The 19,293-nt window shown below is 38.8% G+C and overlaps 1 protein-coding gene across 5 annotated transcripts in view; it reads left to right on the top strand.

Annotated features, from left to right (window-relative positions):
• Positions 1-18,503, top strand: part of LOC125459544 (growth arrest-specific protein 2-like) — a 158,668-nt gene extending 140,165 nt beyond the window's left edge. For all 5 annotated transcript variants that reach the window (XM_048546102.2, XM_048546103.2, XM_048546106.2 and 2 more), the window contains exon 8: positions 15,624-18,503. In XM_048546102.2, coding sequence (XP_048402059.1) covers positions 15,624-15,872 — 249 coding nt within the window. In that variant the 3' untranslated portion in view covers positions 15,873-18,503. The remainder of the gene's footprint in view (positions 1-15,623) is intronic.
• The last annotated feature ends 790 nt before the right edge of the window (positions 18,504-19,293 follow it).

Below are 19,293 nucleotides of genomic sequence, written 5' to 3'. Positions count from 1 at the left end.
ATTTTTGCATGTCTCGAACCTACCTTCTTAAACTGCTGATCCATGTGAAATAATTAAACTACAGAGAAAGAAGTGAGGACTACCCTGACAAAATGAATGATTCGTCAGTGTATTTTACTGTAACAAAGGAGTGCTGCAATTTCCCGAACACCCACAATAAGTTTAGGCCGGTCATTCTGGGACTTTGACCCAGTGGCAGTAAGGGATACAGTGGTATGATTCCAAGTCAGATGGCATTCGCCTTGGGTGGGATCTGGGTGCTACCATGCATCTGCTGCCCTTCTCCTTCCAAGGTTTGGTGAGCGCAGGCAAAGGAAATTTGGTGAGTTGGTACAATGCATTTTGTGGAAGGCACATACTGCTCCATTGGTGTTGAAGGGATTCAATGTTTTAACATAATGGTGATCAAGCAAGCTGCTTTGTCATGGATAATATTGAGCTTCCTGAGTGTTTTTGGAGATAGACTGTTCCAGGATTCCTTCACTTTCCTGGCTTGGGCTTTGCAAAGGATAGACAAGCTTTGAAGAACTCACTCAGTGAATTACTCACTGCTGAACTTTAAGCCTTTGATCTGCTGTTTTGCCACAATATTTATGTGGCTTGTCCAGATAAGTTATTGATCAATACTATTTCCCAGGATGTTGATGGTGGCAGATTTTGTGATGCTAATGCTATGGATCTTTAAGGGAAAATGATTAGGTTCCCTCTTGTGAGAGATGATCATTCCACAACAATTATTCCTTCATCCTTATCGGCCAGAGTCTTAATGTTGCCCACATCTTGCTGCAAACATATCTGCACCTTCCACACCTGTAGTGTGGTAAATTTCTCCTTTGAATCTAACTGTCCTGATTTGGCCTCATCCCAGTAACAATAGCAAAGACATGCCCACTGCTCAAGATCCACTGACGTCAGGAGGGATACCCATTACATCCCAATGTACTGGCTCTTTGTGCCTTTTCACAAGTTTTGTTTTGGGGAGTAGACATTCCTTAGCTCTGACCTCAGCAAAATAACCTTAATTGCTATATCCCAAGACCAATTTGCCAGGGTGAAAAATTTGGCAAGCGATAGACATCTTGAAATATTTCGCATTACATAAGCATGTGTGTACTCCATGCAGACTAAGAATGTGAGGTGCTGCATTTTGGAAAGGCAAATCAGTGCAGGACCTATACAGTTAACGATAAGGTCCTGGGGAGTGCTGTTGAACAAGGAGACCTTGGAGTGCAGTTGCAAGTAGATAGAATAGTGAAGAAGGCATTTGGTATGTTTGCCTGTGTTGGTCAGTACATTGAGCATAGGAGTTGGGAGGTCATGTTGCAGCTGTACACGACATTGGTCAGGCCACTATTGGAATATTGTGTGCAATTCTGGTCTTCCTGCTATAGGAAGGATATTATGAAACTTGAAAGGGTTCAGAAAAGATTTATAAGGATGTTACCAGGTTTGGAAGATTTCAGCTATAGGGGGAGGCTGAATACACTAGGGCTGTTTTCCCTGGAGCGTCAGAGCTGAGGGGTGACCGTATAGAAGTTTATAAAATCGTGAGGGACGTGGATATGGTAAATAGACAAGATCTTTTATCCCAGGTTGGGGGAGTCCAAAACTAGAGAGTGTACATTTAAGATGAGAGGAGAAAGATTTAAAAGGGACCTAAGGGGCAACTTTTTCGTACAGAGGGTGGTGTATGTATGGAATGAGCTGCCAGAGGAAGTGGTGGAGGCTGGTACAGTTGCAACATTTAAAAGACATCTGGATGGCTACATAAATAGCAAGGGTTTGGAGGGTTGTGGGCCAAATGCTGGCAAATGGGACTAGATTTATTTAGGGTATCCGGTCAGCATGGATGAGATGGACCAAAGGGTATGTTTCTGTGCTATTTATCTCTATGACTCTAAATCATAAGGCTTGCTAAGTACTCTACTGTAGGTACAAAACACTTGACTGTGTGTTGATTCAAATAAGCCTCCTAGTCAAATGTTTTATCAGCTCTTGGTGGCCATGACATTACTTCACAATTCATACTATCGTATGTGTAGGGCATTTACATCACATAGCTTTACAAGCAATACACCACATTAAAATGGATTCCCTTAATGTTATAACTGGTGATTGATTTGTGTTTTATATTCACGTTGAAAACTACCCAACTCTCCAGTCTCCAAACCCACTGCTAAAGCTAACCCACATTACAGAGCAAGAAGCAAAATATTCCCTTTGCATCCGATCCAGCTCCTTGTACAAGTTCATTGGCCACTACACTTGGCTTCTGTGCTCTATCTAGCTTTTGGAAATTATGAGCAATCTGGCTGCTTTTTCTTTGGCCATAACATTCCTCACAACTTTTTTTTTATCTGAATAGTTTTGAGGCATTTTAAATGGAAATAAAGTAACGTTTTATTAAACATATAATTTAAAGCAGATTTCTCTTTTACTGTTTTCCTACTCAACTGAATGTTTCTCAATTGGAAATAAAAGTCACCTCTGTCAGTCACCACCAAGGATTTTGTTTTATAGATTAATATTTCACTGCAGTATAGAAAGCTAAAAAATCATTGTTGTATTGAAAAAGGAAATTGCTTGCTATATGCAATACTTCTTTGTAAGTTTTTTTTAGAAAAGAGTGACACATATTCTTCAGCTTTACTCTGAAGTTATTGAAAATTATCAGGATTTCATTGACTGACTTGATTAAAAAAAATATCGGCACCAGATGCAATTATTTCATCATTTGGAAACAAAGGGAATGCTTCCTGGTAGCACAGTGACCTGTAAGTTTTTTTTTAATGGATTTTCCTCCAGCAAGTTAATGAGTCTTACATTGCATGATACCTCAGCAACAGAGTTTCCTTTCTGCATGTGACAACACATTACTGTCAACTTGACATAAACTACTCATTTAGTATAAACCATAGCCTGCCATGAACACATGGCTTTTTAAATTAAAACAGAGCCAACATCACAATAAATATCAAGAGAACACAATGAGTAAAATCTTTAAAATAGAACTCCAGGTTGGATAATAAACAGAATCTTTAAAATCTGTCTTTCCTGTAGGGAAAATATATGGTTAAAATGTGACATATATAGTGACTGGGTTATAAATTATGTCAAGCATTCAGAGACATAGAGTCATTCAGCACAGAAACAGTCCATGCAGCCCAACTCATCCATACTGACCAGGTATTCTAAACAAAACTAGAATTGCCTGTGTTACACCCATATCCCTCTAAACCTCTCCTGACCACGCACCTGTCCAAATATCTTTTAAATGTTGTAACAGTACCTGCCACTTTTTCTTCCTCTGGCAGCTCATTCCGTACATGCAGCGCCCTATGGGGAAAAGGTTGTACCTTCAGGTCTTTTTAAATCTTTTCCCTTTCACCTTAAGCCTATGCCCTCTAGTTCTGGACTCCCCTACTCTGGAGACAAGATCTTGGCTGTTGACCTAATCTATGCCCCTCATGATTTTACTAGTCTCCATACGGTCACCCCTCAGCTTCCTAATCTCTGGGGAGAAAGTCCTAGGCTAACCAGCCTCTCCTAATAACTCAAATCTGCAGTCTCAGTGACACTGTTGTAAATCGTTTTTGTACTCTTTCCAGTTCATCCTTCCCATAGCAGGGCAACCAGAATTGTACACAGTATTCTAAACGTAGCCTTATCAATGTCTTTTACAGCTGTAACATGTTGTCCCAACCCCTGCACTCAATGCTGTGGTCAGTGAAGGTAAACGTGCCATATGACTTCTTTACGACCCTGTCTATCTGTGATGCTACTTTCAGGGAACTATGTATCTGGACTCCTGCAAGCGTTGGATTCTGTTTCAGTCCAGATCAAGGGACATAGTGAAATTCTGCTTATTGTCAGAAGCTTGCTTTCAGAAATCTGAACTGAGTTTCTACTTACTGTAGATAGGATAGGATAAACCTGTAACTGGAAGTAGACATTAATTGGCATTGATTAATTTTGTTCTTCAAATAGTCAAGGCTCCACAAATAAAAAGTGAAATCCCTCGTAAGAAAGAAAAAGGAAACTCGCAATTACACAAAATCAAGACATCACAAAAATCCAAACACCTGTGCACGTAAAAAGGATTACTCAAAAAAGGTGACGATACATCAAAAGAACTTTATTGCCTGTAAAATGCTTTGAGATTTCATGAAAAGTACTGAATAAGTGAAAGTCTTTCCTTGTTAATTCCTTTTAACTATGAGCTGGATCATTTTATTAACATTGGATTTCATTACAAGAAATGGAGGAAGACAGAAGACAACCTACTGGCTAGCAATGATTGAATTGGATCTTTAACATTACAAAATGCAGCAGCTCCTATTGGAAGTAAGTTAGATTATCCTCGTGTGTTCTTCTGATGGGACAGTTAGAAGCTATCCAAACATCAGGGCTGTCAATAGATCACAGCGTCTCCTTCTTTAATAATATATCAATTTATTTATTTTTGCAAGAACAGGTCTGACATTCCAGGTAGTATAAAATTAACAGTGATGTTGCTTCAATCTAAAGTGGTGGATGTTTGATTACTCTTTCTTCTCCTCAGTTACAGTTGGTAGCAAGAGGGGCACCAAATAGGATATTGTTCTCTGGAGATTCTCTAAGCTCCCTGATCACCTTACTTGTAGTTAGGCCATGTGTATTATAGGATAGTAATCATTATACAAGCAGGAGCCATTAGTCGACTCTTGGTTTGTGTACAGTTTGAAGAGTGTACTTTTCCAAGTAGAATTAATTTTCCCAATAGTTTAATCAACTCTCCTAATCCATACAAAATATCTGCGGTGATTAGAATGGACTAAAGCACATGAGAAATTTTCACATTGTGCTCTGGTATTGCGGCTTAATGTACATATTTTTATTTTCATGTGGGTATGTTTCCCATCCATATTTGCTTTTAAGCTTTCTTCTTGAATTGTTACACTTTATCTAGCGCAGGTACTTTTACACAGCCTTTTGGAAGAGAATTTTAACATATAGGTTTAAAAATTCACAATTTTAAGCATAAGAGAGTCAGTCACAGAATGGAAAGCAAAATATTAAACCAGGATGGATAGTGAAGTGAGGATATCTGTAACAGAGTCTATATACCATATGCTGTATGCATCAAGCTTCCAGATGCACTATAGTGAGCAGTAAATTTTATTTTTAGAAGTTGTTGTATATACTGATGAATTTAGCTTCAAGTTTTTTTTGCTTGGTTTCATAAAGGCAAGGTTAGACATTGATCTCTTGTACTAGTCACACTATATCCTTTTAACTGCCGGTTCTAATTATTATTGTAATATGATGCTTATGGCAACATGCACCAGATATTAGTCCAGGACCTGTGACTCCCAAGGATATTACAGTAAACCTATGAAATAATTAACAAAATGACTTAGGAGCCATTCTAGCAAAAATTACTCCTGAATGTAAAAACATAGAGCAATTCTCTGAACACAAGCTTCCGAATATGAATGGTTTAAAAATATAACCTTTGTTTTCAATTGGTTATTTTGATTTCTATGACACAGGTTACAGCTTCCTATGATTTCTGATAAAGCTATCAATCACTGGTGGCTCAAGGAGCTATTTAAGACTCCAGCATTACTCATGTCACAAAACTAACTAAACAAGCCTTACTTCTGCTGACAAAAAACAGAAATTGCTAGACAAGCTCAGCAGGTCTGGCAGCACGCAAAGAGAAATCAAAGTTTAACTGTTTTTTCAGTTCTTACTTCTGCTTAGTTTAACAAACATTTATACTACATGTAAAGTAATTTTCACAATTCCTATGTTAAATTGTTATGTCAATGCAAACAGTTGCTGGAGTTGTGCTGTTTTACAGTACAGCAGGAATGAAACATTAAGATGACTGCTGATTAAAATTACTGCACTACAAATCTTCAGCCAAGTATGCAAGAAGAAAATGCAAACATGTAAAATGTTGTTAGATCAGAATCATGGGTGAACATGCTTTTGGCATACTCCGTTCATCACACAATAGCTTCCTCTAATTAGAAATGTGCAGCATTTTCTGTCATTAACAATGAAACACATGATAAATTATCACGCTAACATTTGCTGGGTCATCATCATTAATAGTATTATAAAACAGCTTATTTTCACACTGGCTTTATGCCCTCACAATAAATGATTCAGTGCAGGGAAACTGAGCGAGAGGACATGTTGTCAAGGAAAGTGATGACTCGCCCACCATCTCTCAGAACCCAAGGCCTATTGGGGGATGTATGGAATAAAATACAGGCGTCATTTTAAGGGATTGCTATGGTAACACAGCAGAATGAGTATCATCTAATACTGCAACAGAACAATATTCTTATGGTCTAAAAAGAAATTTTATAAATTTAACTGTTTGAATTTTTATAAGTATTGTACAGTGTGTAATATTTATTGTGCTTTTTAAGTGATCCAGGTTTATACCTAATTATTAAGACATTTTCACAGTGTTGAGTTTCTTATGAAAGATACGTTTCAGAGCTAAATGAATTTTGATTTGTTACCTGGAGACTGTGCCAATTTTAATCTTCATAATGATATACAACACCATGCTTGGTTTCCATGACAGTAAATCCCTCGAGATTGGGAGCACGTGTGCTTGTATTTGAAATGGACAGTTTATTCAAATACACTAAGGTTTCTTTTGACATTTTATTCATTTGGAATTTTAATCCTGTATGAGAACAAAACAACTTCTGTCTTCCTTTCGAACAATTCTAAAAAGGCAAAGTCATAAAATGGAAGAACATTTACAAAAAGCATAATGGATAGCAATATGTGTGCTAATCTGAGTTTGAATTTATTCAAATACACGGCATGGCAGGAAATGATTGTTATAGTGGACATGTCACTGAACTAGTAATAAAGAGGTCCATGCTAGTGCTCTGGGAATGTGCTCTCAAATTCCATCATGGCAGTTCGTGGAATAGTGACCATGATACTATCACCAATTTTTTTAAGAACCCATCTGGTTCACTCATATCATACAAACCTTACAGTGCAGAATCAGGCTATTCAACCAATCAAGTCCTGATCAACCTTCCGACGAGCATCCCACCCAGACTCATCCACAACCTGTTCCGTGTAATCCTGTATTTCCCATGCCTATTCCACCTAACCTACACATCTCTAGTTTCTATGGGCAATTTAGTATGGCCAATCCACCTAACCTGCACATCTTTGGGCTATGGAAGGAAACTGGAGCACCCGGAGAAAACCCGTGCAGACACAGGGAGAATGTACAAACTCCACACAGACGTTTGCCGGAGGGCAGAATTGAACCGCAGTCCCTGGCACTGTGAGGCAGCTGTGATGACCACTGAAGCACCATGCCACCCTTCTCCTTTATTAAAAAATTGCCATCCTTACTTGATTTGACTTACATGTGACTCCAGCTCCATGGCAATGTGGTTGACTCTTAGTTGGCCTCTGAAATAGCCTAGCAGGCCATGCAAGTCAAGGACACTTAGGGATGGGAAACACCTTGCCAGTGCTGTACACATCCCACGAAAAAATAAAAAAAAGTTGTTTGAATTATAACATTGGGGGCTGGTCAAAAATACAGTACTCACCAGGGAAAGGAGTACTGTGTGAAATGATCATGCTAAAATTTTGATTTGTTGACTACTGTGTGAATGCAATTTAACTCATAAATAAACATTAATAAAACTAGCAATTGAGGAACCCACTATAAAGCATGATTCTGGGTTACTCCCATTTTCATGAGATAAAATACTGTCATTGACGTAAAAGTCAGTTTAGTCACATTTAAGGAGTGTGATAGTTAGCATATACTCTATCTAAGATCTGGGCCTGGAACTTAATGAAGCTCAGGATCATGGTCCCTTCTCTTGCCTGAGAACTGAATGGTGTGTTTGGTTAGGACAGACTGCACCTGAAACAAGCTGGGACCAAGATTCTAGTGAGGAAGTGCTCCGTAAGATTTTAAATTTATTGAATGGGGGAAGGGGGCATCACCAACTGACACAAGCTAACAGTAAATCACAAATTACAGAAAGAAAATACGGTAATGTGAGCGCTCAAAGATTACATGAAATCACAGAATAAATCTGAAATAACCAGAAACATAGAAAGGAATGATAATCAAAGAGAACTGCAACAATCAGTATGGCAGTGCGCATAATATTCAAAACAATTGGATGAATTGATAAAGTAAAACAGTAAAGTAACCATAGTCCTACCACGCCATAGAGCTGCTCTGTCACTATAGGGACAACTGGTAGAGAAGGCTGTGGATGATCATGCCTCAGGCAAGGGGAAGATGTGAAAAAGAGACTCCCAATGGTAACCTTAGCCAATTCAGGAATTGATCCCACACTGTTGGCATCACAAACCTGCTGTCCACCAAACTGAGCTAACTGAATATAATTACAGGTGGAAGGCATCCATATCCAGATACATATGGATACCTATAATGTGCGGACATTGACTGAAACATGGCCATATGGCTTATTTGAAATTAAATATGGTTGGTCATAAACACATAGGAAGAATGGATGGAATATATCGCTAATTAAGAAGAAGACTGGGAGTGGGGAAAAGATAGATGTTACTAACATTAAAATACAGCTGCCATAAACTCTGAATTACAAAATTTATGATTTCAGCTACCCCTAAATAAACAGGGAGGAAGAGGTTGTGAGGATTATTCATTAGACAAGACAGCCAACAAGGCAAATCTCACAATCCTAGACTAGCGACTGCAAAAATAAAATTGAATAACTTAATTTTCACAGCTCTCACTGAAGACAGTATAACTTCTGCAGTTGATGAGTTTAAAGCTTTCACAAATACAGCTGGGTTCGAAAGGGAAAAAAAATGACAAACTAATAAAACTGAACAAAGGGTTAAAACCCCAGTGATGGATAGTAAGCACCCACTGTCAAGGAAACTGAAGATAAAGCAGGCATACTGGTTTCCATGCAAAAGTAGTTCCATACAAAGCAAGGAGCCTTAGTGCACAGGTAGACAGCAAATGTTCATATATACAAAAAGGGATATAGAACAAAGTCCATCAACTTACAGACTACCTTAACGTCTGTGATAGAAATAATTGCGAAAATGAAATGCATATCAAAATGTGTGAAAGAAAAGCACTCAAACATAGAATACTACAGAAAAGCATGGATTCTGGAAGGTTATGATCCTTAAGTAATCTGATGAGTTCTTTGAAAAGGTAACAAAGAGTAGAAATTCTCTTTTAAAAAATAGATATCACACAGTGAGTTCATGACAAGGTTAGGCCATATTCAGTGTTTATTTTAAAATTCATTCATTACTGACTGAGCCAATGTATATTGCACATTACTCCTTACGTATGAGAAGGTGGTAATGAACTGTCATTTTGAACAATGGGAGTTCCAGCTTTCTGACTCAACGTCCGTGAAGAGACAATGATATATTACCAAGTTAAGGATAATGAGTGGATTGGAGGGGAACTTGCAGTTGTTGGTGCATCCAATGTATCTTCTGCCCTTGTCCACCTATATGGCAGTGTATTTGGAAGATACTGTGTAGACCGTAAGACATAGGAGTGGAAGTAAGGCCATTTGGCCCATCAAGTCCACTCTGCCATTTAAATCAAGACTGATGGGCATTTCAACACCACTTCCCTGCACTCTCCCCGTAGCCCTTGATTCCTTTTGAGATCAAGAATTTGTCGATCTCTGCCTTGAAGGCATCCAACGTCCCGGTGTCCACTGCACTCTGTGGCAATGAGTTCCACAAGCCCACCACTCTCTGGCTGAAGAAATGTCGTCTCATTTCAGTTTTAAATTTACCCCTTCTAATTTTAAGGCTGTGCCCACGGGTCCCAGTCCCCCTGCCTAACGGAAACAACTTCCTAGTGTCCACCCCTTCTAAACCGTACATTATCTTGTAAGTTTCTATTAGATCTCCCCTCAACCTTCTAAACTCTAATGAGTACAATCCCAGGACCCTTAGCCGTTCATCAAAAGCTAAACCTACCATTCCAGGGATCATCCGTGTGAATCTCCGCTGGACAGGCTCCAGGGCTAGTATGTCCTTCCTGAGGTGTGGGGCCCAACCTGCATCATTGTCATGTAGATAGTACACACCACTGCTACTGAGCATCAATGGTGGAGGGAACAAACATTTGTGGATGTGGTGTCAATCAAGCAGGTGGTTTTGTACTGAATGGTGTGAAGTTTCTTGAATATTGTTGGTACTGCACCCATCCAGTAGTGTAAGGAACATGTATCACACCCCTAACTGCTTATTGGTAACAGACTGACTTTGGGAGTCAGGACGTAAGTTACTGAGTGCAAGATTTCTAGCCAGCTGTTGTAGCCTTTGTATTAAAATGGCTGATTCAGCACAGTTTCTGGTCAATGATAACTCTGGGACATTTGCATGACATAAAAGTTACTTGCCACAATTCAGCCCAAGTTTGGAAGTTGTCCAGATCTTGCTGCTTTGGGGTTTGCACTTCTTCTGTATCTGAGGGGTCATGAATGATGCTGAAGATTGTGCAATTATTAGCCACTTTATGATTGAAAGGTCATTGTTATAGTAGCTGAAGATGGTCGGGCCAAGGACACTACTGTGAGGAATTCCTGACAGACATGTCCTGGAACTTATATAAATGATATCCAACAACCACATCCATCCTTGTGTGTGACTCTAACTAGCAGACAGCTTTTCCTGATTCACCTTGATTCCAGTTTTGCTAGGACTCTTTAGTGTCACACTGTCCAGTGTGGTCTTGATGTCAGAGAATTTGACCAGTTCAATCAATATTGATGCTGCAGAAGTGGATGCTGAAAAAATTAACCTGGAGGAGTACTCATTCATCAGCCAAGACACTGTGATTTGTGGTGATCAGCAGGATGTTTCCTTGCTCCTTTCCTTGACCTGGTGCAACAAGATTGCATTGTGTCCAAAATGAATCTTGAAGACTCCCAGGTGGGACAGGGCATATCCAGGGATGATGATGTGGGATGTTGTAGCCTAAGTTGCAGTCAGCGTGACTATGTCAGACTGTTGTCTACTTTGTGAGCTCTCCAAATTTTATCACAAGTGCCCAGATGCTCATAAGGAGACCTGCATTGATTATCTTCATTGCCAGTGTCTAGGTGGATGCCAAATGATGCACCCAGTTTCATTTCTTCCAAGACTTTTTAGTGATTGTTACAATTGAGTGACTTACTTGGCCACTTCAGAAGGCAATTAAGGGCTGTATCCCATAACGGACATTAGTGAACTAGATGGGTTGTACAGACAATGCTCAACAGTGTCATGGGTCATCATTAGGCTTCTAATTCCAGATATTTATTCTCCCAGCGTAATAGTCAAACCTGTGTACCTAGAACATTTTCTGGAGTAATAGTCTAGTGATAATACCACAAGGCCATCACTTCCTGCCTGCTATGTACAAGACAAAAGCTCCAATCAAATTTCACTTCTCAGCAACTTTAAATCCTTTTCACAAATGGTAGAGAAAATAGGATTAGTGTTATTTCAGTAGCAGTTTATATGCATCATTATCACCATCTGGACTGGAGAGGCTACAGTGCAATATTAGGTTACAGATTTGGGGGAAAAGGTAGATTTCCAGTCCAGAAAAAATGAAGAGAATGACAAGGGTACAGCAGGCAACATGGAAAGAGGCTAGAGATTTTAGGGATCCATTTATGTTACAAAAACATGAAATCATGGGGCTAAAGGAAAATAACATCAAGTACAGACAAAAACTTGCAGGCAAGGAGCTACATGATGTAAAGGCACAAAACCAGGAAGTTTGAGAATCTCCCCAATTTGTAACAGATTAGTTTTGCTCCTAATGTGTATAATTCACCCACTTTGGACAGCCAATGTGTGCATCAGAAAGAGTGCACACAATTTTGTGAAAGACATTGGTTAAGTATTTAAGAGGTTGTACCAAAAGCAACACAAAATTCTTTAGAGATATAAAAATTATACAAATTGGTTTTAGAGTAATTTATTATTTTCTAGCTCCATAGGCTGAAGGGCCTCATCTGCACTATATGATGCTTAAAGATACCTGTAGCTTTCAAAATTAGGGCTCTGTAACAGTAAGATTGTGCTATTTTGAGGGATTAATCTTTATCATTGAATCCCAAAGTGTGAAAGCAGGTTATTCCGCCCTCCAAAGAACATGCCACTCAGACCAATTCTGTAAAACAACAAGACCATAAGACATAGGAGCAGAAGTTAGGCCTTTTGGCCCGTCGACTCTGCTCCGCCATTCAATCATGGCTGATAAGTTCCTCAGCCCCATTCTCCCGCTTTCTTTATGTCACCCTTGATCATCAAGAACCTATCTATCTCAGTCTTAAATGTACTCAATGACCTGGCCTCCACAGCCTTCTGTGGCAGTGAATTCCATGGAGTCACCACTCTCTGGCTTAAGACGTTTCTCTTATCTCTGTTCTAAAAGATCTTCCCTTTATTCTAAGGCCGTGACCTTGGGTCCCAGTCTCTCCTACCAATGGAAGCATCCTCCCAACATCCATTCTGTCCAGGCCATCCAGTATTCTGTAAGTTTCAATTAGATCCCCCCTCATCCTTCTAAACTCCAATGAGTATAGTCCCAGAGTCTCAAACATTCCTCATATATTAAGCTTCTCATTCCTGGGACCATTCCCATGAACCTCCTCTGAACCCACTCCAGGGCCAGTACTTCCTTCCTGAGATATGGGGCCCAAAACTGCACACAACACTCCAAATGTGGCCTGACCAGGGCCTCATACAGCCTCAGTAGTACATCCCTGCTTTTATATTCAAGTCCTCTCAAAATAAATGCCAACATTGTGTTTGCCTTCTTAGCTACTGACTCAACCTGCAAGTTTACCTTGAGAGAATCCTGGACTAGAAATCCCAAATCTCTTTGCACTTCAGATTTATGAATTTTCTCCCCATTTAGAAAATAGTCCAGGCTTTTATTCTTCTTACCTAAGTGCATGACCTCACACTTTCCAACGTTATACTCCATCTGCCACTTCTTTGCCCATTCTTCTCACCCGTCCAAATCCGTCTACACCCTCCTCGCCTCTTCAATATTTCCTGTCCCTCCAACTATCTTTAAATCATCTGCAAACTTAGCCAGAATGCCCACACTTCCTTTATCTAGATCATTAATGTATAAAGTGAAAAATTTTGGTCCCGACACTGATCCTTGCAGAACACCACTTTATACACTCCCCCTGCCCTATGCCTGGAACTCTGCATTTCACCTAATTCACCTAACCCACACATCCCTGGACTGTCTTGCAATTTAGCATGGCCAATCCAACCTGCACATTTTTGGACTGTGGGAGGAAACCTGAGCGCTCAGAGGAAACCCATGCAGACACATGGAGAACCCAGAAACTCCACACAGTCACCTGCACGTGGAATCAAACACAGATCCCTGCCACTGTAAGGCAGCAGTGCTGACCACTGAGTTACCAGGCTGCAACAATTTTACAACTGTTGCCCGTTAAAAGCCATAAGTGAGAACCTTCAACTTATTCTTTACCTATGTAAACACCAAACATAACTCATTGTCTATTCAAACAAACTAGTACTAATTAATTTACATTGCTGTTTCAGTGCTAAACTAATATTCCTTTTTTGAAGGGAAGCCCTTTCATTGACTGAGATTAGCCCACTTGTTGATGAATATTAGCTCTCTGATGAAGGGTCTAGGCCCGAAACGTCAGCTTTTGTGCTCCTGAGATGCTGCTTGGCCTGCTGTGTTCATCCAGCCTCACATTTTGTTATGTTGATGAATATTAACCAGTTCAGGAAAGTGAGTCAAATGTTTTTATAGCCAAGGCAGTTAAATGCACATTACCTCCGCATTCATAAAGATGAGCATTCTTTTGCATAATTGTCATTCTGATGGTAACAGCACGTTATTTCTAAAAGTAATTCCACAGAATAATTTGTGATAAAGTACCAACTGTATTGAGGAATGGGTCTATGATCTTTTGACACTGAAATCTTCCTACAGAATATCCAATAACAATTTCAAATATCTGTATGCATCAATTTTCTAACTAATACTTTCTAAAACCAGTTTATAAGAAGTGGCATGAACTTTGATGAGTTCACTTCAGTTGCTTAGCATCTACCAATCATTTCATGCCCAAGTATTCACTCTTGGGTTTGAACTTTGAAAATATCATTTTGATATACTATTTTTTAATATGAAGCACTTATTAATTTACAGAGGCTTGATTTATCTTTTTAGTTAATGTTTGAAAATATCAAATATGTATAACACTTAGTTCACTCAAACTTTTAAAGTCGTTTTATGAGGCTGGCACATTGTCCTTGAAGTGGTTTTCATTCTCACTTGAGTGGTTTGGGTGAACTTGAAAAGGGCAATATTAAAAAGAGTACATTTGGTTCGTGAAATTCAAGTTAAATTTGTAAAGTACAAGTGGATCAGGAGTCATCACTAACTTTGAAAATTCTTTAACTGGGATCCAATGATGGCAAATATTTCAGCTTAGAATGAATATGCAATTGATTTTTTTCAGGTTAGACATGAATTATTTATGGCTACTTCTATCAGTCTCTCACTGCAGCTGCTGAAAATTGCATTCTTGAATGCGTAGACTTAATGATGTGACCATTTTTAAATTTTATATATTTTCATTTAATTATATTTCAGTTAGGAATTTTAGCTTGCACATGTACATTTTAATTTTTCTTTTAAAGAAAATGTTGCTCTGTCTTTTAGGTTTAATGGATCAGATGTCACACGTTTGCATTAACATGTTCAAGTTCAATATAACATGAGATAATGGTCAAACCGTTTCCTCCTATTTCTTTGTTGGAATCAGCTAAAATGTATGACATTTTAAGAAATCCATGAGGTTCCCAAAAGCTTATGATACAACAATACAAAATAAGCAGCAAAGCACTGAATGCTGATCATTTTAACAGGTTTAACTGATATTAAATAATGGGGTGAGTAATTATGTGGAATTTAAAAAGCTTCTAATTTGATGTTAGAAATTTCTTTGTCACAAGCTTGAACAATCTCAATGCAACAAACTACCAAAAGAAATTAAACATATATTTGCAGATTGTTATTGGCAGTTCATTCTGCTTTAACCTCTCCTGTAATAGCTACACTGGCAGACCTATCAGGGTTGGAAATGAAATCAGTTAATACTGTTACGGCTGTGTGCATGTGTAGCAGCTGTCCATAAAATGTTAAATCGCTATACTGTTGATGGCTTGGCAAAATTAGCAAGAACATTTGCCTCAGAGATAGTAGGAACTGTAGATGTTGGAGAATCTGAGATAACAAGGTGCAGAGGTGGATGAACACAGCAGGCCAAGCAGCATCAGAAGAGCAGGATTTTCTGAAGAAGGGTCTAGACCCGAAACATCAGCTTTCCTGCTCCTCTGATGCTTCTTGGCCTGCTGTGTTCATCAAGCTCTACACCTTGTTATCTAAGAATATTTGCCTGCTTATTCTTAATTTATGCTCCTTATGTTTATTTCCTTTTCTTTCACATCCACATGAGAATTAGTCAAAGCATTTTAACCTTTATTTTAAATTCTGTTGTAGACTCGTTTTGCTAAATGATTATTTTGCATTGCAGATGCTGCACAACAAACATGTCATGGTTCGTGTCGGAGGGGGATGGGAGACATTTGAAGGCTACCTCCTGAAGCATGATCCCTGCCGGATGCTTCAGATTTCCAGAGTGGATGGCAAGACCTCTCCGGTCTCTAACAAGTCCCAGAATATTAAAGACCTGAGCCCTGACAGCTACCTTGTAGTAGCTGCCCATTACAAAAGCAGACGAGGGAGTACAACAAATAACAGTGGTAACTGGGGAACAAAGTGAACACGTGGTATTTCTGTGCACTTTTTTTTGACCTAGTGATCCAATATACCAAAAGTCAAGCAGACCAAGAATAATCTAACTCAATCACTAAAATTTCTTTGGGCCTTTTCTAAATGAACCCAAATAGGGTGGGGACAAAAGGAAACTGTAGACTATTATCAGACCGAGGCAAAACCTAATGGGAATGATGTAAAGTGGACTTCTGGGATATTAATGCTTACAATGCAATGATGCAGAGCTTCAATTATTTCAACCTCACTATAGGCAAATTCATTGATTGGAAGGAGGTAACAGTGCAGTAGCGATGACAGATGCCCTCCAATTTGCTCAGCTTTTGCATATCCTTTTCTTATATCCATGCTACTCAGTGGCTGTGTTAAAAAGAATATTGGTGGTATATGTGCACCAATGATAATATAACAAACAGGAAGAGCTAAGTACTCTGCAAATCATCAGCATATATTGATTCAAATGTTTACAAATTGCTAAACAGATTAAACCACATCACCTCAGTCCTACCATCCATATAATTATACCATTTGCGTTCAGGCTGCCTCCAAATTTTGAGCATTCTAAGTGCATTTTAAGACATTCCAGCCAAGTAGCATCATCCTTAGCACTATTTGACAGTCTCAGGCTGTCTACTGGGTTTAACATTGCCATAGTACTTTGGATTATTTTCTCCAGCACATCAACTCAAGAGTAAAATTGCAAAATTCTGTACAGAATCATTTATATTTCTTCAACTTTCTGCTTTGAAAAAGAAAACAAGGTAGGAGAGACCAGTTACAACCAATCAAAGGAATCAAAAGACCGCTGTTTGCTCTAAATGGTTTGGCAGCTCATCTTTTGACCAAAATTAATTCAAAAAAATTTTCAAATCAATACACTGTTAATCCAAAGATACATTTCTACAGAAAGACTTTTCAGAAAAAAAAACATCACAAATATAGAGCCAGGTTACGGTAGGAGGAACAGCTACAGAATCCCAAGTGCCAGATTATTACTTCATGAACCTCCATCTTCCATTTCCTTCAGCTACACCAAACCAGAAAAAATAGTCAATGTGCCTATAATCACTGCCAGGTGCTGCTACTTTTCAAAATAATTGGGAGCATCAAATATCTCACTCCAACTACATGTACGCATTTACACACATTTAATCTTATTCACAATGTGTTGAGCTCAAGAAGAGGGGAGAACTCCATAACTTGTATCATGATTCTAATATTCAAACAAGATAATTGCTCTATTGTGCAGGAATAGCATTAATTTGTTTGATGCATAACAATTTCTGAACATTAAAATAAACAGTCATCTTGTATTTACCATATCAATAAGCAGGATTCCTGAATAAGTTAAGCAAGAATCATGAACGTAATGCAGACAGCCAATGCTGCTGGCTGAGCAGGAGCTTCTAATACATTATCTGTTTATTCTTCAGTTGCATGAATTAGTTGCACCATACAGAATGTAATTAATTCCATACATGAGAGGTGTTTGATTTTGTTTGCAGGAATACATGCTTCTCCCTAGACCACATTTATTGTTACATCCTAAAACAAATCAAATTAAAATACTGCAGATGCTGAAAATGTAAAAGAAAAACTGAAAATACTGAAAACAATTAAAGGTCAGGCATGAGTGAAAATAAGAATGAAGCAAGCTATCTCCACAATGTTTTTATGTGTACTCAAAATTATACAAAGTTCACCAATACTTAATAGTAAATAAAATACTTTAATCGGAGTGTAATGACAAAGATATTTGACTTTGCCATGGAAGAGGAAGACAGAAAATGTACTTTTCTCTGAAGTACTCAAAATAATTGCATTTGACAGGAAATAACTACAAATCTGTACCTGTAATTTGTACCTGTAAATTGCCAACTACAATACTATATGCATAAGACACACAAGACTAGAAAACATGTTGACTAAGCTACTGCAACATTATTTGAGAATAGTGACGAGGCTACAGTGAGCTAAAGATGATAATAAGTAGTAAGAAATTAGATGTTTGTTCTAAGAAAGTTTGTTCTACTTTACTAAACCTGGATAAATTATTTAAGGAGCACACTGTTCACCGTTTGAATTTTAATAAACTGTTCCCAAACACCATATTGTTTCAAGCACCATACAAAACCATATTTAAATTTTAAATAAACATTTTTGTTTGAAATTTAGTGCCATATTAGTTCAGATAGAATCATAGAATCCCGCAGTGTGGAAGCAGGTTATTTGGCCCATCAAGTCCATATGACCCTCCAAAGGGCATCACACCCAGACCCACAACCTACCCTATCTCTGCATTTCCCACCCTAGACACTGCGGGCAATTTACCATAGCTAACTATCTAACCTGCACATCTTTGGACTGTGGGAGGAAACCGGAGCACCCGGAGGAAACCCACGCAAACACTGGGAGAATGTGCAAACTCCACACAGACAGTCACTCAGCAGTCAAATGGGTCATATGGACTTGATGGGCCAAATGATCTGCTTCCACAGTGTAGGGATTCTATGATTCTATCTAAACTAATATGCCTGATAAACTAAATTTCAAAGAAAAACAGTCAAATTTTAAAAATAATAAAGTGTGAAGCTGGATGAACACAGCAGGCCAAGCAGCATCTCAGGAGCACAAAAGCTGACGTTTCGGGCCTAGACCCTTCATCAGAGAGGGGGATGGGGAGAGGGTTCTGGAATAAATAGGGAGAGAGGGGGAGGCGGACTGAAGATGGAGAGAAAAGAAGATAGGTGGAGAGGAGAGTATAGGTGGGGACCTATACTCTCCTCTCCACCTATCTTCTCTCCATCTTCGGTCCATCTCCCCCTCTCTCCCTATTTATTCCAGCTCCCTCTCCCTATCCCCCTCTCTGATGAAGGGTCTAGGCCCGAAACATCAGCTTTTGTGCTCCTGAGATGCTGCTGGGCCTGCTGTGTTCATCCAGCCTCACACTTTATTATTTTGCATTCTCCAGCATCTGCAGTTCCCATTATCTCTGGTACAAATTTTAAAAATGCCTGATTAAGACACACACCTAGCAAATCTCAATTGATCCAGCAACATGGAATAAAACTGGCTATAATTATCCCAAGCTGGACACTCAAAGAAGTAACAAAGCTGATGAATTCTTTCTGCTCAAGACTGTGCAGCAGAAATGCAGCTCTGAACTAAATTCAGTTCATTTTGATTCATTTCTGAGGAAGGATCACTGGACCCAAAACATTAACTCTGATTTTTCTTAACAAATGCTGCGAGACCTGCTAACATTTTCCAACAATTTTTGTTTTAGTGTGAATTCATTCTAGGCCTGAGGATTCTCTATCTACAGCAAATTCCTGGCCATTTGACATGCACCAAATATGTTTTGCTCTCAAAAATCTTTGATAGTATTACCTGCAATGCTTAGCTTGCTA

This window comes from Stegostoma tigrinum, chromosome 17 (genome assembly GCF_030684315.1).
Source record: "Stegostoma tigrinum isolate sSteTig4 chromosome 17, sSteTig4.hap1, whole genome shotgun sequence".
Taxonomy (NCBI): Eukaryota; Metazoa; Chordata; class Chondrichthyes; order Orectolobiformes; family Stegostomatidae; genus Stegostoma; species Stegostoma tigrinum.
Note: the sequence above shows the minus strand (reverse complement) of the source record. Positions and strands in the feature narration are given on the sequence as shown.